The sequence below is a fragment of the Eretmochelys imbricata genome, chromosome 8 (assembly GCF_965152235.1).
Source record: "Eretmochelys imbricata isolate rEreImb1 chromosome 8, rEreImb1.hap1, whole genome shotgun sequence".
Taxonomy (NCBI): domain Eukaryota; kingdom Metazoa; phylum Chordata; order Testudines; family Cheloniidae; genus Eretmochelys; species Eretmochelys imbricata.
In genome coordinates, this window is record NC_135579.1 from 51786561 (window position 1) to 51814552 (window position 27992).

A 27992-nucleotide genomic window follows, 5' to 3' on the forward strand; every position below is an offset into this window, starting at 1 on the left:
ATTGTCATGGAAACCCAGGTAGATTTTGGTTGTAGTGGCGGTGTAAAATCTCAAGGTTATGTACCTACACACCTAAGATATCTCCTCATTACATTCTTTTAACTACTAATTACTGTACATCTTCACATATAGCTAAAACTTTGGTTGAGAGACTAGGAACACCTAGTCTCCTGCCAAAATGGTCAATCTAAACATTTTTCTACATTTCCTTAAATTTTGGCCCAAAAATGAAATAAAACCATTAATGTGGCTACTCAGTGGTAGTTCTGTTAAAGTTCTCTCTTGAGTGCAGTATTTTCTAATTTAACATCATTCATCACACAGATTACTCAGCTATAGTTAATTCTGTTGAGCACAGTATGGATTTACAGCAAAAGATAGTTTTGTTTTTGTTTTTTTAAGTTTGGTATTATAACTGATGATCCTGTGGCAAAAAGATCCAATAAAACTGCCTTTTTGCTGACAGAACAATATACAAGGTGGTTTGTGCTCAAACCATTGTACTTTTCTGTGGAGAGGGCAGATCAAGCCCCTATTGCATCTTTCTCTTACTAAACAGAATTTTTGTATGTGAATGCCAGTATGTCTGCATCAGGCTATACACTGATTGATTTTAAAGAATTATAGTTTAATTTTAAAATTTTCATTAGATTTTAATGCTCTTATTTCTTTCACTTGAAAATAAACTTATTGGAAAAGTTCAGAGTTTACAGGTCATGAAGTTTCAAGATAAAGAAACCATAAGAATATCAATAGCTCAACCAAAACGGCATGATTGTGAAACAGGGCTTTGTTACGGACCTATGGTGTTAGGGCAACCATATTTCCTGCAATCAACTTGGCTTCACTCCCATTGGGAGCGATGGGAGGAATGGACATTTTATGCTAATGAGACTTTTAGCTTCACTCCTATTGAGAGCAATGGAAGATAGTGACCCTTTCGAAAGAGGGTAGATCTTCATGGAATTCTTTGTATTAGAACATTATTGGTGCATACCTGCTGAAGAATAAACTTTCAATAATGGAGAATAACAGTAAAAAAAAAAATTAATCCTTTAAAAAAATGTAACTAGTGCATGAGATTTCATTGAATTTTAACTGTTACAGAAGTTTTAATAGTCTGCATTATTTCATTATTAAGGTAATTCAAGACCCAAAAAAATGGTTTGATAGGTGCTAAATTTCTTAAAGAATCCATTTAAAAATTAATTTTAACTCATAAATTAACCCATTTTCTTGTAAATTCTCAGAAAATGTATTCTATACTTGAAGAGTAAGAGCTGTAATTTTTGGGATGATACTCAGTATTCTTCATATATAACAAACTGGCTGAATCCTGCTTTAAGTGCAAAATTCATCTCAACCCTAAATGAACTGCAACCCTTCTATCTTTGTCTTTCTTTTCTAGTTATTGAGCCGAAAAGACAAAACTACTTTTGAAAAATTGGAGTATGTTATGAGTAAAGAAGATAATTACAAACGACTTAGAGACTATATTAACAGCTTGAAGATGACTCCTTGTATTCCTTACTTAGGTAGGTAAGCTTAATAACTTTGGTGTGCAGTATTAAGGCAATAGTACTTGCACAGTGACTTGCAGAAAAACTAAAAGCCATCTTTTAAGCTGTATTTGAGAGTTTTTTAGTGCTTTTACAAAGAATGTAGAACCACTTGGTTGGCTGTAAATGTTTTGTATATAGCAAGAAATGACTTTTCTACTTAAGAAGAAAAATTCCCATTAAACCTTTCAAGTGCTCCTAAGATTTTTGCATAGAGTATCAGTTTTCTTGGAGATGTTGTGTAGATTTAATGGTTGACTCATGAAGAAGCAGTTTGAGACTCTTACGCCTGGCAGTTCTTTCCAAGAACTAAACATTTGACTATAGATTTAATAATGAAAAGATATCAGTCACTAATTTCAGAGTCAGCATAACTTCTGGAATCTGTTTTAAATGTTGTAGAATCTGATTTCTATTGCATATATTGTCACTTTGATTACACTGAAGTGACTAGGATATTAAATTGGTGCTACAAAATATAAAAAAAATAAAATGGGTGATTTATAGAGATTTATCATGAATAATTTGCCTTCCTATGTTTCCAAGAAATCTTTACTGATTTATTTATATATTTGCTTACTGTATATAGTTTTTATTGCTATGATGATCAAATATTTTCACCAGCTTTTTGGAATTACTTGATTCTAAAGAGCAGCTTTAAATCAGGATTAGTGCCTACCCGTGTATTTTTGATATTTTTGTTGTTTATTGTTAATGTTAATTATATAAAACTTCAGTAATTATACAAATGTTAAAGAAATGCTTGTCTGACTGTTTCCCTCTCCCAGAAACATCAGGCAGATCACATTAGTCCATCCCACGTAATATGCATTGTGTGGAAGACATCAGTTATTCCTTTATCTACATCAAGATGAGCTCCAGTGGCCCACTACAGTTGACTAGACTTGATGATCTCCCCCCCCAACCCTAAATATGCTATTTGCTCTTCCTCACTTATTTGGGCTATTTTAAGTCCTCTTGGACGTGGGGATTAGAAATCCTTTATTGTGCTAACATCCACATTTCTGGCATGATAGATACTTCTGCCTCTGTATTTTATGGGGGGTAAAGAATCAGTCCTGTCAGACAGATAACAAGGGAATACTCAGCCCCCTGCAACTCCCACTATGTTCTGCTTCAACAGCAGCAGGCAGAGTTAACCAGACCTTTGCACTGAAGAGGTTTTCTGAGGAATTTTTTTTAACTGTGATTCTGAATTAGCAATTTGGTTCTATAATTTAATCTTCTAAATGTCAGCTGTGTCTCAGGTTTGTTGGCCTTATAAGTTGTCCCCCTCAGCTCTGCTTACTCTTGTGAAATACTGAAGCAGCTGATGTTCCTTTCATATGACTTTCACTCAATCAAAAAGAACAGTGGGGAAGGGGAAATACTTAGTTCAATGATACCCACTCTTTAGAATCAGTTTATTGAACCTACTTTCTACCTCTTTGGCAATTCCAGCTTGATTTTAGCAGTGACTCTGCTCATGAACTCCTGTACAGAGAGATTAATGTTTCATGTACTTTAAAAACAGATTTTCAGGTATTCAGATATATGGCATAGGAGATTGATTGATTAATTAGATTTGTAATCCTTGCAATCAGATCAGAACTGAACCTAATCATAAAACATAATTAGAATGGAATTTTAAGATTTGACTTCTTCCAAACCTCCAAGATGAGAAAACGTTTTCTTTAGAGTGTTGGAAAGCTCCAACTTCCAGCTATTCAAAGGTTTTTTAGCATTAGCTTTTATCTGTTATGGGTTTATGAGATGATGTCAGACCAAGCAAAAACAATTTACGAGATAGGCCAGGCTGCTTTCAGCATCCCAGGTATCCTGGGCTTCTCTGCTTCTTGCTTAAAGTCTTTTTGTTAGCTAATGTTTTAGAAGTAAAATATCTATTTTTCTCTATCTAGCTGATTTGGATTTTTTCTATTGCTTCCTTAAGTGTACAAAATACAAATATATGCAAAATTGGCAAGGGAAAACAGAAAAATACTGGAAAACTGTATGATTGTTCTTCCTTTTACTTGAAGTTTGTGCCAGTGCAAACATCTCCCTTTAGACACATAAACAACATTTTGTCCAAATTCTGCTGTAGAGTAAGTCTTTGGACATAACACGTCAATTTATTAAAGTCTAATGTGTATTTTCTTTCTGCTTAGAAATTAAAAATGGGTTTAGTTGATGTCTGTAATGCTTCTTGCTGGGACCAGCTGTAGTTTAAAAACTAGTCTATCATCTGGCTTTATACAGTACTAGTTGTTATTAGTGACAAGAATGTCGTATGCTTCCATTTTAATTCTCCAGAGGAATAGTGAATTAGATATACTTTTCTGGGGTGCTTTCTCTAATGTTACTTAACTTCTTACGGATAAATGACTGGAAAAGCAAATGAAAATGGTTTGGAACAGTAATCTTAGTAAATCTGGAACTGTCTTGGAAGCTTAACTGTTCAATTCAGTTAATCTCTTCCTGCAATGAAAAATGTAACTTGTAGTAAGACCTGTTCAGAATTTATAAGAATATTCTCTCTAAAGTTTGTTAACTAGGGATTTTTACTGAAATGAGTAGAAGAATATTCAATACAAGAGCAATTTGCTAATTTTTCTGATTTTCCACTTGTTGGCTATAATCTATTAAAGGTTTTTTGTTTGTTTTCTGTTTGGTATGTAAAACGTATACAGAAAGAGTATTGCTTCTGTGTTAAATTACATATAAAATGCTGTTAAAAGATTAACTGGTTTAATGGCTCTGCCATGGCATGACAAACTTAGTTTGGAAAGCAACTTTGGATATCACACTCCAGGAACTGGGAGAATGGCATTGCTTTATAAAGGTAACTTTTCTGGACTTACAAGGCAGGTTGATTGCCACATGCTGTCTGAGATCCCTGCTGCTAACAGACAAAGAGTTGCATTGGCACTGGTCATGAAGGACCCTGCTGATAGTGGGATTGGTAAGGACACAAAAAGAGGATGACTGTGGTGTTGTCTCAGAAGTTTAAAAGGAGTTCAGTTTTGTCTCCAAAATTAGTATGGGTGTATCTTCACTGCAGAGTTAACTTGGGCTCTTATTTGCATGTTGTCCCTAAACTGTCTCATACAGACACACAAACCTCTATCCTGAATTTGTTGCTTTCTCTTGGGGCTTGCTGGTACATCTGTGGTTATAGGCTAAAGCACAAGTGAGCATGAAGGCTAAATCGCTCGTGGTATTAGTCCTCCAGTTCCTTCTCATAATTCCCCCTGAGCCAAGAAGGTCAGGCACATTCTTCCACAGTTCACTGGGAAGGAATCCGACCATCTCCACTTAGTGAGGTACTAAGAACCATCAGATTTGCCCCCAGAATTCCTAGTGACATACCGGTGAGTGGAGCACCAATGTGCACTCAGTAACTCAAATGTGGCTTTTCAGTGTGGCCATTCATACCCAGGCTAGGCTAACCTGGGTGCTCAAACCTAGGTGCCAATCACCCAAGTTAATTCTGTAGTGAAGACATATCTTATATGGCCAATTTAAATTGTCAACGCAAACTGAGAATGGATAAGTCATGTTTATTTTATTCTAAGCAAAATATAACCTTTCTGAAAAAGGTTTATAATGGAAATTCTGACAAAGCCCTTGTTATAGTTGTGCTGCCGACTTCACAGTAAAACAAGTGGGTCATACTGCTAGAAATAAAAGATGTTTTCTTGACCTAAAATTTACTACTCCTTGAAAGTCTTTTATATTTGTGTTTCACTGGAGGTGAGATCAGTTGTGCTAAGCTGTTGGAGCTGCGGGAGGGGGGAAGAAGAGGTTTTCAGAGTAAAGGTATAAACATTTGTCTGGTGAGTACTAGTCTGGCAAATCATAAGGAAAAAATTGTGAATTACTGCCCTAAATCTGAAAATCATTAAAAAATTTTATTTGTTCTTGTCATAAATTACAGAACAATCTTAAGTGTTGTGTTGGGGATTTGGCACTTTGACAACACTCATTCTGTAGGAGAGAGAGAAAAATAGAATAGTGTGCTGCATAGGGGTATGGAACATGATAAATATTCTCCATGTATAATTCTTGTAGGCATGCCTATTTCATTTCCCTAATGGGGAGGCAATACAATTTATACTACTGAGGATGTTACTCTGGGAAAGACAATTATGCAGAAAAATACCTTTAGTCAGGCAAAAATTGAAGTCAGTAAATTGAGCAAATCTTCCAAGTGCACTGCTTATGGTTTCCCTTGAGATGTGATTTTTGCAGTCTTGTAAGTCTTCCCTTGGGGAAATAATTTGTGTGTGTGTATATATGTGTATTTAATGTGTGTGTGGGTGTATGTATTGCATACAAAAAACGTACATTAAAAGAACAGTATTAAGGTTGCAATGTCAAGCACTCAGAAGTTAAGAAATGTCAGAATTAAGGTTGCCTGTGCAACCTTAACTGTCTCCCTTGTGTGTATGCATCGCAGTCTTTAATTACATGATCGGGTTTTTTTCTAAAGGATACTGTTTCATTCAGTGCACTGGATGAACGATGCTCACTTAATGAGCTACTGTTTAATAATGTTTCTGCTTGTACATTGTGTGGCCCTATGCTTTATTTACTGCATGCTATTCAAACTCTACTCTGGAAACAGAATTGTTAATTTCCTCATGGGTTTTCTTATGGCGCTCATTACTATAGTATCTGAATGCGTCAAAAACAGTGAATTGTATTTTCATAACACCCCTATAAGATGAGTTGATATTATCCCCATTATATAGATGGGGAATGGAGGGATAGAGATTAAGAGATTAAGGTCAAAAGTATCCACTAATTTTGAATGCACAATTTGAAACACCTAGGAGCTGGGGGGTTTTAGTGTGTATAACATTATACAGCAGTTACTGTTTTGGGGGGATTTTTTAAACTTTTAATTAAGGCAAAGTTGCAATAAAACATTAACATACTATATTGTACATTACTTATTCAGAATCAGGTTAATATGCAAAGAACCCGACTAATATATTTAGAGCACAGTTCTTTGTGTGGCTCTGCATAGTCCCTTTTATGGATACTGCACCGCCTTTTGGTCCCTAATGGTAGAATCCTCTCTAAGCAGTGTCTGTGCTTGGATGCCCCTCGTGTTTCTACCTTCAGCATCTCTGAATATGCTGAGGGAAAGAATGTACAGCGCCTTCTACTAACTCAGTTCCTTCCAATTGTTGTGCCAGGTGGAAGTGAACTGCTCTGATCCGCTCAGTCTGGGGGTTTTCTCCATTTCTTGGTGTCTTTGTAATTGTTTAGTATAGTTATAGTTCAGTGATAAGTATACTTAGTTAAGTTAGTAGTCAGTTCTGGGTTATGGTGGAACTGAAGAAAAAGAAGAAGCCGGTATTCAACTGATGTGCTTCGTGTCCCAGTGTTGGATAACTGTCTTAGATGCCTGAAGTACTTGGCAGAGAGCCACTCTCCTTCTCGGTGTTCCATCTGGTGGACTTTCATGCCCAGAGTTCACAAGGAGAGGCAAAGATTGCAGGTGCTTAACCTTAAGGAGGCTCTTGAAGCTAAACCTTCTAGTTTTTGGCATTTGTTGGATCCAAGATCTAAGGAGGCCAGTCTCTCTGCTCCTGTGACTTTCTCCAGCAAGTCAAAGCAGCTTAAAAGATTCCAGGAAATTGGAACCTTCATTGGGTCTGGCTTGGGATCCTGTTGCTCGAGTGGTCAGGACTTTGAAGGCACCAATGATGGGGAAAGTCAGGCTGCCTGCTGCAGAACCAAGAGTCATATTGTTGACTCCAGCTGTGTCAATTTCAGAGTAGAAGCAAGGGAGGAATCGGACATTGTTAGCAGTGCCAGATCCCGCAAGTGAGATTTATTGGATCTGTCCAGTCCTGATAGGGTCTCTACTTTTCCAGGTTCTGATTTGAGGACTAAAGACTAAATTTGAATATTTCATTAGGTCATCATGCGCTATCAAGATCTGTGGCTTCAACCTCAGGTCCCGGGTCCATCTTCAGATCCACAAAAGATTTTTACTGGCTTCCAAGCATTCCTTGAATTGAAAGTTAGAAGGTCTTGGGGAAGAGACAGGGCTTCTTCTGTTCAGAGGTTGACAGCATCTTCACCTAAGAGGAAAACAGGGGATTATGAGTCTTTCTTTTGATCCTTTTTTACCACCTCCTCCTCTTAAGACACCTACAAGGTCTCCAGAAATAATTTTTTTCTCTTGTTCATTTCTCTCCACACCTGGGGTCTGTTCCTTCTCCAGTGTGCTCTGTCATGGATCTGAGGCCGGATCTGTGTTTAGAGGAGGATAGAATAGAGAGATTTGTTTCCTCCTGGTTCATGCTTCCTTTGCTCTTTCTACTATGGTATGTTCCCAATTCCCAGTTTTTGGGGTGACTAGTAGTCCTGGGCTCCATGATCTTATTGGGTGCCACCACAGGCATTTTTCAGTTGTCCTCCTTATGAACTGGAAAGGTGATGTTTCATCTTTAAAGGATTCAGCAGTGGAGAAATCCTCGTATTGGTTCCACTGGTGCCATTTGCATCCCAGACAGTGATGAAGAAGATGAGGCAATGGCTCCTCTTTTTGAACAAGAGCGTACTGACACAGATTATGATCCTGATTTGTCATCAGATGAGCATGTGAGAGTGGCTTCTGCCTCTTCCTCTCTGGGGATGCTCTGCAATTCCATGACCTGATGGATTGCATGGCATCCATGTTGAACATACCTTCAGTAACTGGAGGAAACCCATCCAGTGTTTGACATTCTTGGGGCTACCTCCTAGAGTAGGATGTCATTACCGATTCTCGATGGTCTGCTGTACTCTGCTAAGACTGTTTGGTCCACTCCTGCTTCTTGCCAGCCTATTTTCAATAAGGCTGATAAATATCAGATACCTTTGGAGGGGTTTTTATATTTTAACATACACCTTGTTCATATTTTGCTCGTGGTGCTTGCTGCCAGTCGCAGGTTGAGATATGGTTCCACTTCTGCTGATAGAGAAAGGAAAGAGATAGGTGTTTTCCTCTTCCTCTCTTGTTATTAGGGTAGCAAATTATCAAGCAGTTATGGCCTGCTATCAGTTCCACCTGTAGGAAAAGATGGCATTGTTTGTGCAGGATTTAACACATGACAAAAGGAGATTGTGAAATGCTATGCTAATGGAGGGTTAAAATGTGGCAAAGGATGCCCTCAGAGATTTGTTTTGTCTTGGACTCTTCCACCAGAGGATTTGCTTCTTTAGTTACTCTGAGGAGACACATGCTTGGCTGCACTTCTCTTCTCTGGATACTAGAATTAAGGTGGAAGATTTCCCTTTTGAATGGGAGGTCTTTTCAGTGAAAAGATGGATGAGTTGCTAGAAAACCTGAAGGAGACAAGATCAACAGCTCACTCTTTGGGCTTGATTTCTTCTACTAGGAGGACATCTCCTCGTTTTCGTTATCAGAAACAATATTAGCCACAATCTTCCTCAACTTACTTCTCATTAAGTCAAAGACGTTAGCAACAACACCAGCAAGGTAGGTATTTGAAGAGCGAATACAAGAAGTAGGCTTTTTAAATCGAGGCCTAAATCTAAACCAGCTGCTTCCTCCCTCTCGTTTTCATTGAACAGTAGGTATCGGATTTGATGTGAGGATTGAGAGTCGAGAACTAGTCAGCAAGGACCCTTCCCTTCCTTTGTTTGGAGACAGACTAGTCCATGGTATCCACAAATGGAGGCTTATTACAGATCCTAGAAATATATAGAAAAGAGCTATGCCATTCAGTTTGAGAAACTGCCCCTTTCAATTCCTCCTACCTGTCTGTTTTCAGGAAACCTTCTCATTAGACTATTCTACTTTGAGAAGTGCTTCTGATAGGGGCTGTCAAAGAGCTATCACATCAACATCTGAGGGGTTAGGCTTTTTATTCAAGATATTGGGGGTGGATGGGTTCATCATCTGATTTTAGATTTAATACATTTGAACGTTTCAGTTCTTTATATTCATTCTGGCCTCCATAAACCCTTCATTTTCAACTATGGGTTGGTTTGTGACACTTGATTTAAAAGGACACACATTTTCATGTTTTCATCAGATGCAGTCATCAGAAGTACCTTTTGTTTTGTGGTGGCGGGATGCCATTTCCAATACAAGATGTCGCCATTTGGCTTGTCCATGGCATCAAGAGTATTTGCAAAGTGCCTCCTTGTGGTAGCAGCTCATTTGAGAAAGCAGAGCATTTTTGTTTATCCATATTTGGACGATTGGCTATTGAAAGGTGCTGTTCATGATAATCTGTTAAACCACATTGCCTATACAACCACCTTTTTTCAGACATGGGGCTACTTTTGAATGTCAAAAAGTCGACTCTCCATCCAGCTTTCAAGGAAGCAGTCCCTGCTCCAAAGTATGGGGACACCACAGCGTCTCAAAGAAAAGGTCACTAGAAGCTTTAAAGATGGGCAAAACGTAATTTTCACTCACCTCTTTTCTCAGAAACTGCTGCATTGTTTTTGGCAATTACAATAAAATTTACTTAATTTTCTTAGAAAGTCAGATTATATTGAATGAAGTCTAGATTAGTGCAGCTGTAAAATAACTGCCTTAATTAGAAATGTAACTGTAATTTAGATAATGCAGATTCTCTAAGTTTTCCTAATGAAATATTGAAATGAACTCTGAGGTGACAGTGGGGTAGTGGTAAAAAAGGAAAGCTGAAGACTGCTTAAAGTCCAATGGAATCCGACAGTAAAAGCCTGACAGAGAAAGTGACATACTGAACCTAGTTTTGAATGACAAAAGGGAAATGGAGAGATGAGGTGGATGAGGTAATATCTTTTATTGGACCAACTTCTGATGGTGGGAGAGGCAAACTTTGGAGCTATGCAGAGCACTTCAGGTCTGGGAAAGGTACTAAGAGTGTCACAGCTATGTAAAAGCTCAAACAGATGGTTTTGCATAAGTAGTTAGCACATATTCTAAGGGACCATTCAGGGTGAAGTGTCATTTCACAGGAAATATTTTGATACAGGGCGTGGGGAAATGCACATTCCAAAAGTACTGTGACAGCAGCCACAGTTTGAAAAAAAAATCTTATTTCTGAGAGCAGAATTTTGAGTTCTTGTTTGGACTTACTGATATTTCCCATGAAATTGCAGTTAGTAACAGATGGAGAAGCACTTCATTTTGTGATTACCATGGCGCACTCTCTCTTTTATTAACACAGGTGGGGTTTTTTTTAAAGGAAACATTTGTTTCAGGGGAATGCTGTTTGTTCAAAGAGGAATGATCATTAAATCCCATTGTTTCCGACTGAATAAATGTTACATAAATGTGTTAGCTGATGTTACTTTGTATTTTTCAAGCAAACGATATGCCAGCCTTCAATATTTGTAGCCATATATTTTGTTTTTCCTTTCGGTTTATTCTCATGAACCGAAGAAGTCTAAAGCACTTCATTAAACAAGTTGGGTTTGGTTTACATGCGCTTTGTTAGTCGATACATATATGTTAGGCATAGTGCACACCGCCTTAATATTGTGTTTTTTCCAACACGTGGGCAGTTATATTAACTGAATTATGTCTTTCCCACAATCCTGTCGCCATCCATTCACTAATGTCAAGATATATAGCCACAATACCTGCAAAGATGAAGTCAGCTTTGGCACTGGAAAATATGAAACATGTCAAAGATAAGATACGTTTGTTCTCTGTCCTAGTACAAGTTGCAAGGTACTTTCGCAGGAACCTGGTTTGAAATGAAGTATCCAAAACTGAGAAAGAAGTCATGGTGCCAGGAAATACAAGATAAAAAACTAGTTGGTGCTTAGTCTTAGGTGATGTACAGAGTGCTTTTACTTAGTAAACAACCATGATATAAATATTAGGTAGGGTTGGAAGGGGGGAGTATATTGTGAGCACCTCTTCTGTGTAAGGTGAATTTCATGCTGTGAGAAACAAGCTTCCCTGAAGGATTCTGTGAAGTAATAATTCTTTTCTTTCTGCGTTGAACTGCATTGTCTTCAGTTGATAAACTTGGCTATGCTTCACTGTTTGGTCTCTCAAACATTTTTAATATTAAACGACAAGTGTAGTTAAGCAATTGGCTATATTATAGACAGTAACTTTTCAATTTACCTATGCATTGATACTAAACATGAAATGAATAAAAATAAAATATTTACAAAAGCCACCACTGGCTAATCATACATTAATCTACAACAGGGGTCGGCAGCCTATGGCACGCATGCCGATTTTTAATGCCATGTTGCTGCCTGCTGGGTCCCAGCCGCAGGCCCCACTCAGCCTGCTGCCAGCCTAGGTGAACGGAACCCCAGGCTGGCAGCGGGCTGAGCAGGCCAGCAGCATACGACCAGCATTTTAATTTAATTTTAAATGAAGCTTCTTAAACCTTTTGAAAACCTTGTTTACTTTACATATGACAATAGTTTAGTTATATAATATATAGACTTATAGAGAGAGACCTTCTAAAAAACATTAAAATGTATTATTGGCAGGCAAAACCTTAAATTAAAGTGAATAAATGAAGACTCGGCACACCACTTCTGAAAGGTTGCTGACCCCTGATCTACAAAGATTGTGTTTCAGACCTGTAGTGTATTGATTGATTGAGTCCGAATATAGCTTTAATTGAAAGAACCAGCTATTGGCGTGCCAGCCACAATACTGTTATACATAGCAACTATCCTAGAATGATTTTGTCTAAGTGGTTGAGAATGTGAACTTTTGTTCCTTTTAATGCCCCAGAATATACTTTGTCCCTTAGGACATTCAGCTAGACAGTTAGGTGGAGGTACAATATGTCTTTACAGCAGATATGCAAGGATGCAATTTAGTCTACAACTCTCATCCTTACTAGGTATTACAGAGTAAGCTGCTCTGCCTGTACTGAGGCAGAACTTCTCTCTAGTATAATCTTTTATAGGTTTGGAGATGGGATTTTCACAGATCTCTTACTAAGTTGTGGTGTAGGCTTGTTTACTCTGAAAACGCTTTCTGATCTTTAAATGGTATTTCTCCAACTAAACAAACCCTGTTCTTATAGTGTTCAAAATGATAGATTTGAGATATTCACATGATTCTGAATATTTTATATTGTAAAATGTTACCATTTTAAAAAGTCATCAGCTCACAACTTCAGGACGGTGCAGTTTTGTGACTATTAACATTTGAGACTGATTAACTTAAGAATTGGATTTTGAATCATTTTGTTGAGCAAACTAGTAAATAGTGCTATAGGTGGGACTGTTCTTTGTTAATACTTGGCAAAGTCAACTTGAGTCTATGAAACCAAGAAACTCTTTACTCTATGCTGGGTTTCTTGTGTACCTAATCAGTACCTGGAAAGTATGAGTGAAGTAATAAAAGTCCCTTCCATCCATTTATATCTGAGCCACAAGAGTGTCAACCCAAATTTGCCTTAGAAATACCACTCTTTTCTTGCTTTTGAAGTTGATCTACATCTTTCCTCATCTAGGCAAGCACAAATGTCCCCAGACTGCATTTTTGTACGAAGTTTAGAAATAAATTAATATAGTAATTAACATTAATTTCTTTAACTGCATCATATTTTCTGAATTTACTATGTAGTGTCAACATGTTATAACATGCTGAATTCTGTTCAAGTCATGAACTAATAAAAATGAAAAAAAAATTGAATTTTAATGCCTTCTTGGAAGCTGAGATTAGATTGCAATTATTTCAAAATGCCAGTTGGGTCACAATTTGCAAAAGGTTGAGAAAATGTGTATTTCATATATTCTAGTAAAACATTTTTTAAAGTTTTTACCTATTTTGCTGATTATCTTCGAGTTTTCAAGTGATCAAGAATGATTTTCCTATTCAGTAGCATGCATACCATAGATAGCATGGCCTGCATGCCACATGTGTTCAATACAAAGACAAATAGAAAAGACATGAGCACTGTGGAATTTACTCATGCATTTATAAGAGTGTTAAGTTTGTGTTATAAGAATTGTATTTTGTTTTTATTGTGCTAAGAAAACATTTCTCCTAAACGCTTTGATGGGAAGCAGGATACACATGTCCTGTAAGAAACAGGCTACATTATTAGCAACTATTTTATGTTGAATTCACAACTTCATGTGGAAATAACTTTATCGTTTATTTGCAACAAAATATATTTCTGCTGGCAAAACTAGAGTTTCTCTCCAATTTTCTGTCTACCATTTTAGGGTGCAAACTCATTGTGTATGTAAATGTTAAAACAATGTAAGATCAGATATACATTGAAAGTAATCTTATAATCAGTTTTTAAAAAACTATTAAATAACTGAAAATGAATTCATTTTCACATTAAAATAAGACAAATAGTTTCACATTTTTACATTTAAAGGTTGAACTGATCTGGAGAAACTTGTACTGTAATCTAAGAACTATTTTAATAATTTTAATGGCTGCAATTAATGTAAAATGTATAGGGCTTTAATGAAGATCAATATTTATTGCAAATGTTTAACCATCTTGTGTGTTTTGTGAATTATTAGAAGCTGTATATTTAATACATATTGTATCACAGTGAGAAAGTTTAAAAAAACAAACAAACCCAAAACACTTGTAGCACTTTGGAGAGCTAAATTGTGCAAAATAAGAGTTTAAATGTAACTTTTTTTTTTCCTGGAGCTCAAGCACTGAAAAGTTTTATATTTGATCACTTGAGATGGTGAGGTATGGGGGAGGGGTTTTTTCAGTCAATGGGTCTGATCATCATCTGAACTGCTTTCAGGGAATATGAACCTCCTCTGTACTCAGCCCAAAAAATCCCATCCTGATATTTGCTTCTGTAATGGCCTCCTCTGTACCACACTCCATTAAGGTTAGAATGTGCGCAAGCATTGTACCACCAGCCTCCTTTGTGAAAATGGGCACAATTTCCTGTTGGGAGAGAATAAAATAAGTGAAACCTCAGCACTTCAGAGGGGAAATAATAGACCATGGATTCTCAAACTTTTTGAATCTATGTCCTACATATTAACATAGTGCTTGTCTTGCAAGCCACTTTGCCTCCCATTTGTGATGAGATGAATCACTTCTCCTTCCACTTACAGTTCTCTAAACTCCGTTGCAACTACAAACTGCAGTTCACAGAAGATTGCTGGTAATCTGAGGAGAGCTGGCTGGTCACATGGTGCTGGCTCTGCTCTTTGATTTCAGCTGCTTAATTATAATGAAAGAAACTAAAAAACATATTAAATACTTTATTACTTTCCTATGTAAGCAATCGTTAAGAATATCTGCTGTAAACTGTTCTGAAGTACTTTTGCGGGAGCAACATGACTTGTGCCTTAAGTTTCAATTTCAGTGATTTGTGGTGAAGTTTACCTTATGAAGGGAGATGGTGGTCAGTCTTCTCCGAAGTTTTAAAAGTAACAATGATAACAGCAATTTTTTAAGTTATCATTATTTTTAAGATCCTACCTACGTTGAGGGCCAAAACTGGACAATGATTGGTGCCATAACACAGTATGTTTTTCTGTGGGTCATTTTCAGTTTTTAAGCAACCAACAATTTTATATTAGAGCTTTTTATCATTAAAGGGGCATCATCAAAAAGAATAATATTTTGTCAGAAAATGTTGTACTTACTATAGATACAAGTAACATGCAAGGCCCTGATCCTACAAAGACTTATTCATCTACTTAATTTTATTCACCTGTATATAGTCCCATCAATGGGACTACTAAGTAATTCAAGCTAAGCACATGTACAAATCTCTGCAGATAAATTTTTCTTATAGACAATGACTCAGTTAATCCATCTTGATAAGAATCTTTAAATTATTCTGGAGCATGAAGTGTTTGATCTGAGTTTCTGTCTTCTGTATTATTTCTCGAAACAGTTATATATGCAAAAGGTGGCACTACCAATGGAATCTGTTGCATTGAACAGCTTTTTCATATGTATAACATCATTAAAATTCCCTTACCTGTGTATGTATCTCTATCTCTGTCCAGTGTTGTAAATTGTTTTCCATTGTGCCATATCATGGAGTCCCCTGCATTTCCCTGGTAAGTTCCCAGACGCAGCCTATAGAATTCACTTTCAGGCTCCAGGCGAAAACTGCTGTATTCTGCATAGACTTTCTTATTACTCCAGTCTTCTAGTTCAATCAATAGCCTATAATTGTCCTGATTGGTAAGCATGTAAATATTTTCTAGTCCCAGCCAGTACTCTCCATCAACATTTCCAAATCCTTTCTGTACAAAGAAAACCAGAATATGAGGTTAAATCTACTAGTTTTTCTGAATCTATTGAATGAAGACATTTATCAGTAGTAGTAGTAGTATATCCCAGTAGAATATGTGTATCTAAACTAAAAACTGTTAAGCTTTTAAACTTCTGCGCCACCCTTTCAATTAGTTCCTTTGGGCCAATTTCTGTCACCTTTATTCAATCTAAGTAGTACTACACTCCATGAGTTGTCTCACTGATATCAGTGGGACTACTGGCAGTGTAATGTATTACTCAGCATGAGTGAAGATGTCAGAATCTGATCCTTTGCACCTTTGATTTCCACAATGTGCTTTTTGAATACTGGAACAATATTTTCTGTGGCACAACAAATGTTGTCCATTAAGACCATATGACTAACCCATTGCATGAAGTACTTTGAGGCACAAAAGATAATTATAGATGAGTAAGCCAATTCTCAAGATGCATAACTTTTTTGTATCTTTTACAAGGTAGACTGATTACATATATAATGAAATAGCAATCCATCTGTGTACTCTAGATTTCAGTTCTAGTAAATTCAGTAAGGCTATTGGTCTTGAATCACAGACTGCTGGTATGATACCTTTTTGCTAATATTTGCAAGGCATTGTTTCCTTTCCCTAAGAAAATGTCCATTTTACTATCAATGTCTAAAGTGTTTGGAGTTGTAAATAAAATACTCATTGTTTTTCTTTTAATTATGTGGTGTTTAGTAGGATTACAAATTCTTTTTCTCCATAAAACACTCTAAGTGAGAGCTAGTTTGTGGGCCAGTTTTCCCAAGAAAGTTAAGCAATTGAAAAACCAATTGTGTACACCCAATACAAAACTTTCACTTGATACTGAAATATTCAGAGTTACACTCTTTGAGGCTATTGAAGGTAAATATTTTATTCAGGTTGTGTGTAAAAAGTCTGGTTTTGTGCTTTATTATTTTAATCTCCTTTTTCCTTTTATAAAAGAGGGGATAAAGTAAAAGTTTGTTATTTTGTCATCAAGGATACAGCTTTAACAGTCAGATTCCAAGAAATTCAAAAGTTAAACTTCTTATAGTAGCCTTAATTCACTTCCTTGGCACATTTAAAAGGTAAAATGTATAACATATGACCAGCCATATATGATAATGCCAGTTCACAGGCAAGTCTGTACATTAGTCTTTGTGGCTTAACTCCTTCTTAGCTTTTACTTTTCTTGTTTTTTTTCACCTCTTCAGTTTTTGCTCATTCTTAGTCCTTTGGTAACTATTTTACTTCTGATTCTTTTTCAAGTGTTAATCTTGTAGCAAAATTAACTGCAGTGGAGAAGAAATGCATTGAAAAATAGCATCTTGTGAATACTGATAGCAGATTCTAGTGGTTACTGTCCCCACCAAAATGAAGCTGTTACTTTTCTAAATTCTAAAACTTACCTTATAACTGTCCCAATTCCTGAAGAAATTGACAGATCCATCTGTCCTTTTCTGAATAACTGCCCAGCCTCCAGGGTCCAGGCTGTTCTCACACCATAACTGTACTGGTTCATTGCTGTTTTCTGGTTTGATCATATAAATCCCACTGTTGGAATGCCCAGCTTCTTTGGCTTGTTGACAGTCTTTGAAAGGACCTGTTTGAAAAGAACTGCCTTAAGCTTAAGCTTATTTTTAAAAAATGTGCATGCGGGACACAAGTTACATATAACATGTAGTTAATAGTGTAAGACTTTGTATTGCAATGCAAGACTTTAACTTAGAGGTGGTAAATATCTGAGATCCCATTTTATTCTTGCTGTTTCCTGCTAGAAAGTACGTACTTTCTAATTTTAACTGCAAATTTAAAACTTCCATTGTAAACATTGCAAAACATCCTTTCCAGTTTATTTGGTTAATTTTATACATTTTGCCTATTTTCCCCCACCAACCTTACAAATAGTTAACTATTTTGCTAAACAGGTAGTGCATTTTTTGACTCTCTACACCTGTTATTTAGGTAACTTTTTTCTTTATTGTGTATCACAAATTACACCCTGATATTAGATGAGCAAATAATGCAACTCGCATTTCATAACTACTTTAGCTTGTATAGCCTTACCAAACGTCAGATACTGGCTTACTTCTTCCCTATAATGTATACATTTGAAGTGGTCATAAAGTAAAAGGTAAACTAGAATGCAGCAGAACTAGAATTTAATTAGAAAACTTTTATCAAATTCTGCAAACCCTCTGACAGGAACCTTTATAAATCTAATGATTTTTATACTTCCATTTCTTGACAGTTACAATATGTGTGCATGGCTGTTAGCCAGGATAGCATGCAAGCAGTGGACCAGATATTTTTGAGCAGATAATAGTGTTCATTTGTTGAGTTTCAAATCTACAGTTATGTAGAAATGCAGCTGTTGACTGTAGCTCTTCAAAGTTCTCTTTTAGGCTCTGAGTACTATATTTACAAAACATACTCTCCACTTCTGAAAGATGATGTATGAGCGTTCAGTAGGAAACACTGTCAGCTTACATTTTGGAAAGCCTTCCTATGTTGGTGTGTCCCTCTTAAAAGATTACAAATCCAGCTATAATTTCTACCTCCACTAATCCCTTCCCCCACAAAAAAAAATTAATGCTGTTACAACATCACTATTTATATTGATTTTTGGACTGGTTTTAGACCATCTTCTAGTCAGCTTTTTTCATAATGAAGAACTGGATATGTTCTGATAATGGCTAGCTCATGATGAATCCCTTAAATGCAACTGATTTGAAAAATCAGTATACTTAATAAGTCCAAATAAAAGTTAACATTCTGTTTAAAGTGTTTGATTACTATTTTGTTGTGTTTATAGTATAATATAAACATATTAATAAATTGATCAGTTGTCTCCATATAAGCTCATGCTACATCTAGAGTAACCATTATTGGGTTACTATTCTGATACTGATTTGAAACAATAAACCTAACCTGCCCAATTAACAATTTAAGCAAATAGTAATATAGTGATTATCTTTTAAAAAAAATACTTTAAGAGGTGGGATTTTTTTTTCCAGTGCTCTTCAATTATTAAGATGATGGACTAGATACAACAATCTTAATTTGATCTCTGCTCTATTTTGGAACAAAAAGATGGATGTGCAATTTCTGACCTTTGGTAACGCACCTGCTAAATTCAGGGCGAATATTCCATATGTGAGGGCAGTCTGGAAAGAAACACACTGAAGTTTGTTGTGGTATCCCTTTAATGTTCTTGCTTAGTGAAAACCATTTTCACCCTTAACTTCATCTTAATGGAGGTTCTTTATCTGTTTCTTTAAAGACTTGTGAGTAGTAGTCTGATATTAGCTGTGGAAACCTGTAATCAACTAGGATATCTATAGAACTAGTCCATAGCTGTTAAAAGTTGATATCGAGCTTGAATCACCATGCAGCTTGAAGTTCTGGGCAAATGGAACCATGACTTATTTATTACAGGTCTCTCAGAGATTTCATTCTTTATTAGCAAGTCATTTGGGCCTGTAATTCTCCAGTCATGCATTTTAGGAGTCCTGGTTATTAAAAGCTTATCCAGTTATACTTGTTACTATCTTAAATCATGACTTAAGGGTTTAGAGGAGTTGAAAAGAATAATAACCTGGTAACAGCTCAGAGTGCTTAGAAACACCACTGGAACATAGGTGGCAATCCTGACTGAGCCCTTTGGCAAATGTTGATGGCACTAACAACTACAAGAAGTGCTGCGGGAATTGATTCATGATTTTTATAAATTGTGTTGGTGTACTATCAATGTTTGCAACTGACTAGACCTTTTGTCCAAGCTAGTGGTGCATATAGTCACCTGGTCGTAGCACAGTAAAGGACTTGTGTCATTAAAAAGCCCCATTGGTATATCAGCAGCACTTCTAGCTGCTGATAATCCATATTTTTACTAGTCAGAAACACTGCCAGTGTACTGGCAACATTAAGAAGTTTGTAAGGCACATAGCAACAATCTGTCTAGCTAATGACACTTCAAAGTTAAGGAATATATACTTTAAAATTTGAAGACCCATGTTTATAAAACTGGGTCTATCAGAATTCTCAGCGACCTAGGTAACTAAACTAGATTTTGAAGTGTAAAGACTGGATTGGTTTTTGAACAAAAATGGTGCTTATGTATCAGAGAAGTGTTAATTCCAATATCTGAAAGATGGCTTGTTTAGGATTTTCTTGAAACTTCCTCAAATTCTCCCTTTCCAGTTTTATTACTCATGAGAAATTTAAAAATGAGTTTTGGAAAGCTGGATGGGTGAAAAATAGGGTTAATAACAGAAACTGTAATAGAAACAAAATTATTGCTACTTCCTTCCCAACATATCCAAAGCTGTCCCTACCTTTAAGTCATTACTTCCAGCCTTTGGCCATGCCTTGATAATCTCCCATTTTGAGTACTGTAGCTTTCTTTGCTTACCTTCTCAACACCCACTTCATCCCATCCAGTGTATTCAAAATGCTGCTGCCAAAACCATTTCCCTTGCTTGTTGCTTTGACCATATCTGCCACCTTTGAATCATTTTGTTTGCTCTGTATTACCTTCCCTTGCCTGTTCTAATTTTCTCCATTCTTTTGTATTTTGTCTGAAAGTGTCCAGTTGGAGTAAAAGTTCCCTGGGGCATGGGGAGCTTTCTGTCAACGGCCTAGCACAATTTGATGCTGTGTTAAAAAAACAGTACTTGTGGCACCTCAGAGACTAACCAATTTATTTGAGCATAAGCTTTCGTGAACTACAGCTCACTTCTGTAGCTCACGAAAGCTTATGCTCAAATAAATTGTTTAGTCTCTGAGGTGCCACAAATACTCCTTTTCTTTTTGCGAATACAGACTGACACGGCAGTTACTCTAAAAAAACAGTGTGGCTCCATAATAAATGTTCTAAAACAACTTATTGATTTATAAAATATGTGAAAACATGAAAAATAGCAAAGCTTTATAATGTAGATTGAAATATTGAGAACAGTTGCTGAAATACTACGTTCTGTGCAGAGGAAAGGAATCTAGGACTCTTATTTCCAGGACCATTAGAGACCAAAGCAAACGGTAGAGCTATTTGACTTGCTGCTAAGCAATGGAAGGTCACAATAGTCTGTTTACATAGTAGCTTTTGACCATTGCTAAAATTCAGTTGGCGTTAGTCTCACAGGATGCAATTTGTCTAAATTTTGATCCTTAGAATTGTAGACACTGCTGATGTAAAATGTTGAAGTGGTAGAAGAAGTTTCAAAGTTATGTTCTAGAATGAAGGAGTGAATAAATCCAACAAATCCTTTAGCTTTGATTAACTATCTTACATCACTTTCTTGGGACAAATAAATCCTTTGATATATGATGACATAGGAACTATGATCCTTTTTTTGTAGTTGTTCACTGAAAATAAGGTGCCACAAGTACCCCTTTTCTTTTTACTGGAAATACTGAGATTTGTGACTTGATAAAATAGTTTGCACTGTGTTGAAGTAAAGGGGTGTTGTTTTTATGCTAATGAAAGGAATAACATATCAAATGTACAGTGTCCCTATTAGGACTTCATCTGTATGGTCATCCTTGAAGTCTAGTTGTGATAACAGTAGTGCCTGAACATAAATTATATCTTCCTTCTTCGACAGATTTTTCTCTCTCCACCAAATTCTGTCCAGTTACGAAGTTAGATGCTGGTGTGAGTGAGAACATGGTATGGCCCCTTGTGTCTCATAGTCATAGCTGTTTACTGAAAAACCAAGTTTTAATACTACTTACTGTCATTATTATTGAAGACCCGAATACAGAAATTAGAGTGGAATTCTTTTCTGGTTTCCACATCAACAAAATTAACTAAGTTCTAATTACCTATTCTTATTATCGTTGATGTCATAGCCAGAAAGAAAGGTTTACTATTTCCTCTTGAAAGCCAAAGACATAATTTCTTTAACAGCTTTTGGTTTTTAAGAATGAAATATTAACATGAACAGAGACCATAACTTTGGAATTTTGTTAAATACGTGAGAACAAAGGAGAGCAGAAATATTTCACAAAACTACACCTAATCTTTTAGCACTTAACAACATATGCATTTAAGATCTTGAGAGGAGCATAGGGCCCATGTCATCTTTGTTTGCTTGGGTGCTGCTGGTAATTTTCACTTTTTGAGATCATGTCCTGAATTTTTACTATTACAATACCAAAAATTGCATCCTAAGTATATAATGATTTAGCAAATCTGATGGTTGATCTCTAGGGCATTACACTTTGACATGTGTTAGGTGGTGAAAAAGGAAAACGATGATGGGATATTACTGTTTTCTTAGGATGGAATATAACTTAAAAAAAAAACAAAACTGATGCCTGATTTGAGTAGAAAAAATGCGGATAACCTAATGTAGATTGTCCAGAGACTTTGTTATTCCTGAGCAACTGCAATTTGTACTTGGATGTCTTTCATAAGTATTTTGGAGACATTAAAGGAGAATCGAAAAATGAAAGAAATAAAAACTAAATAGCTAAGAAACATGATTATAGAACAAAGATGTGTGTGAGGCCGTTAATGTTCACTTATCTTATATGAAACACTGAAGTACAGATGAAAATTATACTTTCCTTCTTATTATTTTAAGAGGTATTATCGCTTGTGTGAATAGTGACAACTATAGTTAAATGTGCCTACACATTTCCATACTAAATACATTTATCATTTGCTCATAACTTTCTCAATTTTTCACCTTTTCGGCTGTTATTTTCCAAGTCTGGTCTCTAACTGAAGCTGAGCTTTTTGGTTAGTTGGTTGTTTTTTGTTTTGGGGGTATGTGGAGTTTGAGCAAAAATGATTCAACCATTTCTGAGTAGCAGAACAGTAGGGGGAAACATTTCATACCCTTTTAAAAAAAGTAAACAACTGGAAATAAGGCATACATTTTTAACAGTGAGAGTAATTAATCACTGGAACAATTTACCAAGGGTCATAATGGATTCTCCATCACTCACAATTTTTAAATCAAGAGTGGATGTTTGTCTAAAAGATATGCTCTAGGAATTATTTTGGGGGAATTCTATGGCCTGTGCTGTACAGGAGGTCAGGCTAGATGATCACAATGGTCCCTTCTGGCCTTAGAATCTGTGTGTGTGTTGAGACTTTTATTAAAGCAGCACTGACTCCAAAACTTGGGAATAGACTGTTGAAATTGGGCAGAGAGACTGTTCTTAAGGAGGAAAGATGCTTTTGACATTCCACTGAAAATTGGTTTTGATTGGTTATGAACAGTTGAAGATTGTAGTTCACACACGTGTGGTAGGTTTTAATTACTTTCAACCAACAATAACTTTAATTTCTACAGAGAAAATATTTTTTAAACTAAGTACTTAAAATAAGGAAATAAGAGAACTTAAGTACTTAAAATAAGTAGTTCGTTTTGCACAGGCATAAGGGTCCTCGTACACAAACGAAGTTACGAACTAGGACCAAATGTATTAATAATTTGTTTTGATAAAGTAGTTGCAAATATAAATATTCAGTTTAATTGCCATGCAGAACAGCTGTATTTTTTTATTTTAAATTAATTGTCCTGCATGCAGCTTTCCTCCTACCGTTAGTAAGATACTTAAAATTAACTGTTGCATGATTTCCTTACTTGCTGTGCAGTCCAGCTTGTGCACTGAGGCTCAGATTCAGAAAGTTACTTAAGCATGTTCCCATCTTAAGAATGAAAGTGGTTGCACTGAAGTTTAAAATTAAACATTAAGTATATTGCTTAATTGGCACCTGAGTGCCTGACCTGCTCCCATTGACTTCGAAGGATTCTTGAATGAAGCTTAAATTGCTTCTTATTTTTGTGTTAGGAATTGAGTATACAACTGAGGTTTATTTAATTAGTTTATCTGAATTCATAATTTTCTGTTTACGTATGCATCTTGCATTTGTATAGAAAACACTTTTTTCCCCTTTAGGAACTTGTCTTCTGTGGGGTTGATTTCTCTAATATTTTTACCTCAGTGTAAAAAGTAGTTTTCCAAGTGTGCTATGTGTTTTCCTTCCAACCCACAATTAAAGATACTAATACCTGTTTTATGTAAACTATTTCCTGCAGTTGTAGCTTGACTGTGACTCATTAGTACTTGAGAAGAACAGTTGATTCAAATATAATGAGAGAAAAATATGCTATAACATATCCAGAAGACAGTTTTACCTTTCATTATACAATCTTTTCTTCATTTTAACAACATTTATCTGATGAGGACAACCTTATTGGGTTTTGTTAGTCTTATTTGGCAGTCTCCATTTGTAAATTTTCTGCATAATCTTCTACACTAACATCCCCCTCTTGTTGTTTTTCACTTTTCCTATTATTTTACAGCCCTTTTCTCTTCTGCACTGCTTTATCACATGTTGGTACCTTAATGACAGGAAACAGAGAGAGAACTAGGAATAGCTTTGTAATTTATTGTATACTGGTTTTTATTTTAACTTTTAATTATCTTCATTTTACCAGCTTTGGAACTACTTAATCCTTTTTCTCCCACCTCTGTACAGGATGCACATTCTTAAAATTCACAGACCTCAGTATTTAAAGAAAACACACAGCAAATGAGCCCATTAATGTTAGAATAAATTGACTGAGATTTCTTTAACTTAGTTTCCAGAAATGTGTAGAGGAAAGAGGAGACTTTTTGATAAACGTTTTACAGCAAACATTTGTTTGTGCTGTTGCTTTTCCTCATATGTACATACCTATCTGTTTATAATTATAAAACTGAGAGAACGAGTATCTGGGGAAACAATAAATCCCCATGTAGTTTTGTTTAAAAGTTGGTTTTGGTTTTTTTAAGAGACTTCTGCTGTTGCTGTCTGACTAGCCATTAACATAGCTTTTTTTGTATTAGCTCTGTTTCCTTTCTGCCACTTACAGGTGATCTAAATTCTCATGACATCTGGCATTTCATTTGTACTGTGTGGGCTAACTTTTCCCCAAATCCCAAGCTATATAGTCCCTCTTTTTATCAACAGCAGGTTGGTTGTAGTGTATGTTGAATAGCCACAATAAATGTGTGTTTTCACCCTCAGGAACACAGTTGAATATCCAGCTGAGTCTAAAACCCAGTTCAGAGCATTTTTGCTATAAAAGCTCATAAAAGGCAAGAAAAAAGACGGTTACTTGGAAAGCATGGATTAAAAAAAAAAATAATCCAAACTTTCAGGATTGAGCAGAATAAATTGACAGTTTGTGATGCAGTTGGAAATAATTCTGTGGAGTTTTTTTTAATAACCAGGATGGATAAAAATCAATGATTTTTTTATTTAAATTGGATTTTTAAGGACCAAGCCTATCTAAAGATAGATACATTATAGCTCAAAGGTATCTCATCATAGAATAGGGGTTATAAATTCTAATTCTATAGTATGAGACAATATGTTCATGTAATGTTTAAGAAAAGTTTTGTAAATGAGTTCCAATCGTTCATGGATTAGGAACCCAATCTTATGGGGTTCCACAGGTTTCTGTATAGATTATTTAAGTTAATCTTTCTATATACCCAATGGGACTCAGTGCTCAGTCTAGAAGATACCATTGGGGCACTTAGTTTTGCAGTTCTCAAACTGTGGATTTGTCTCTCCAGAGGTAACTTGCTTGTTAACAGCAAAAATCTTTTAAAATAAATAATATATAGAGGTGAGAACTAAGACCTTAACCCTATTGTCCCTCTGCAAATTATGAGTACACAGAGTCAATCCCTTACCTATCTCTAAAAGAGCAAAGTTTAAAAAAGTTCAATGAATAGAAGATTATTGGGAGCAGAATAGATCTGGACAAGGAGAAGAAGTCTGGAGATAAATGTGAGAAGCAAGGGACATATGCTTGTTTTGTTAAAATATTATATGTTTGCTGTTGAAGAAAAAAATCCAGAATACTTAAAGTTGTTGTTTTAGTTAAATAAAACAATTTAACTGTCTGTCTGGTGATGTTCTCCTCCTAATACAGCATGGCAAGAAAATCCTCCAAATATTAATGATTAACCTGTTGAATTGGAGATCGTTCACCTCCCAATGACTTCATAAATATCTGCTTCAATTACCTTTGGTAAATGAAATAACCAAACAGTCATTCATTTTCTTATATAGCTGTAAAACTAATCTGAAAAGTTTTCAGAATAAATCACTGTTTAAAAATGTAGAGTGTGTACCTTCTAAAAATGAAACCTACATCTATCTCTTGATTTGTGAAGAATATGTATTAAGGTTATAACAACCAACAAGAAGGCACTTTTATGTAGAAAACCATGATTAAATCGAATCTTCCTGACTAGTGATTTAAATCATGATTTAATTTGATTTAAATCAAATCTACCCTATTAATAAGACCTTTAGGAATCATGATGGAGTTCCAGTAACCCCCAGATGAAATGCATTTTTCTTTCATTGTCACTGGTTTTGTTTTTAATACTTTGTGAATCTATATAATTGGGTGAAGTAGGACAGTGAACTGAGAACATTTGGTGAATCTCCTCAATATGCGTTCATGATATTTTCATAAAGAAAACAAATGCAATATTATCTTTCCCTTGCTGGAAAAAATGTTGTTTTTCATTTTAAATATCTATAGTTGGGATTTTTAAAAGAGCCTAAATGAATTAGGCACCTAACTTCAATTTTTGTGGGAGTTGGTTGTGTTACTATCCTAGGCTCCTTTGAGATTCTCAGCCTAAAGAATAAAAAGTTGTTTAGAGGATCATTGTGACATCAGATTGTCCTGTTATCATAAAGTCAAAATCTGCCGAGTGTTAAGAATTCATTAAGGCTGGAAACACAACAGTGCGATAATGTATAATGAGTGTAAGTAGAACTGGTGAGTACAGCAAACATTGCTAGCTGCATTTACTACCGGGAAGTTTATCTCTTTTCTTTGCTGTTCACAAAATTCTAATGTAACTTGTGGGACAATAAAGTTCATAGAAAAAGTAATAAGTAAATATCAGACAGTGTTTGCAGAAATCAAATTTTGTTTCCAAGTTATGCTCATCCAGTCTGGAAGTAAAAGTAGTTCTCTACAACCTGTAATCAGTGAGACTTACCTACACAGCTTGAATTTCAAATATTAAATACTTGCAGCAAAGTTCTCATGTTATCTACAGGTCAAGAATTAGTCATAGAAATTATTTGACAAATAAATTTGAGAAAATCTACAGCTGCTGTCAATCTATTTATCATCAGAAGAGGCTGAATTTGCTGAATAAATTATTCATTTTGAATTATTCATTCCACTCTAGTTGTAAGTAAGCATTGTAAGTGGGTTGCCTATTTGTTTACATGACATTCTCTTTATTTTGGACATAATGTTAATCAACTCACCTTCATTGATTAAAGTTAGCGGTGGTATCCTGAAAGGACTTTTTGTAGGAGAAGTAGCTGGATCAGGTGGTGGCCTTATGTCTCTGTCTCTAGGATAACTTGGGTCCCTCTGTATCTCATTACCTCCCAAAAGGCTGGGAGTATAGTGCTGGCTGTTAGGAATGTGCTGTGGCACCACCTGAACAAGAGGAGGAGATCTGTCGGTGTCCTGTCGTGACAGTATCTGCAAGCACTGCTCTTCCAATAAAGAGATAATCACAGACTGATTATTTACAAGATCTGTTAGTGCTGCATATTTTATTTCAAGCTCCCTGTATCGTGTTGTCATTTTCAACATTTCTGTTGTAACATTGAGGATTTTATTTTCCAGTTGGGAAAGCTCAAGTGAATTATCGCGCTTTCGGATTATCTCATGCAAGAGCTGCATGTAGAGCTGAGTGACTCGGGAGTTCATGTTGCGACTTTCTTTTCTCAGCAGCTTTACCTCATTCACAATATTTCCATCCACATCCACCACAAGCTGCAAGATATCAATCTCGCGTTTCTGCTTGGACAATACTTCCTTCAGGTTCTCTATGTCCATCCTTGTGATTTCATCTTTTCTGTTATCTGCTCCTAGTCCTTTGGTGTTTACACAAATTGGCCCTGTAATTTTTTGTTCAGGAACCAAGAAAGTATAACCACATTTTTTTCCTTCCTCTCCACCATCTGTTGAACGAGGGTGCCTCTTCGATAATTTACTGAGTTTAGACTTTTCTGTGCAGTGTCCTGTAGACAGTAGTAGGAATAATAGCACACCCAAAGTCCATGTAGAGATCTTCATTTTGAGATGAATGTGATGGCTTTCAGAAGACTAATCATTGGATAAATAGAAAGCAAGTTAATAATTAATCAGAATCTAG

The 27992-nt window shown here is 35.9% G+C and overlaps 2 protein-coding genes across 7 annotated transcripts in view; one reads left to right on the top strand and one right to left on the bottom strand.

Moving 5' to 3' along the window:
• Positions 1-27992, top strand: part of RALGPS2 (Ral GEF with PH domain and SH3 binding motif 2) — a 273721-nt gene that overhangs the window by 149080 nt on the left and 96649 nt on the right. For all 6 annotated transcript variants that reach the window (XM_077823533.1, XM_077823537.1, XM_077823536.1 and 3 more), the window contains one exon: positions 1409-1535. In XM_077823533.1, coding sequence (XP_077679659.1) covers positions 1409-1535 — 127 coding nt within the window. The remainder of the gene's footprint in view (positions 1-1408; positions 1536-27992) is intronic.
• ANGPTL1 (angiopoietin like 1) lies at positions 14252-27913 on the bottom strand. Its single transcript, XM_077825002.1, has 4 exons — positions 27091-27913; positions 17186-17379; positions 15491-15761; positions 14252-14439 (listed from the first exon to the last, which is right to left on the bottom strand). Exons 1-4 carry the CDS (start codon positions 27911-27913, stop codon positions 14252-14254), a joined length of 1476 nt encoding a protein of 491 aa, XP_077681128.1.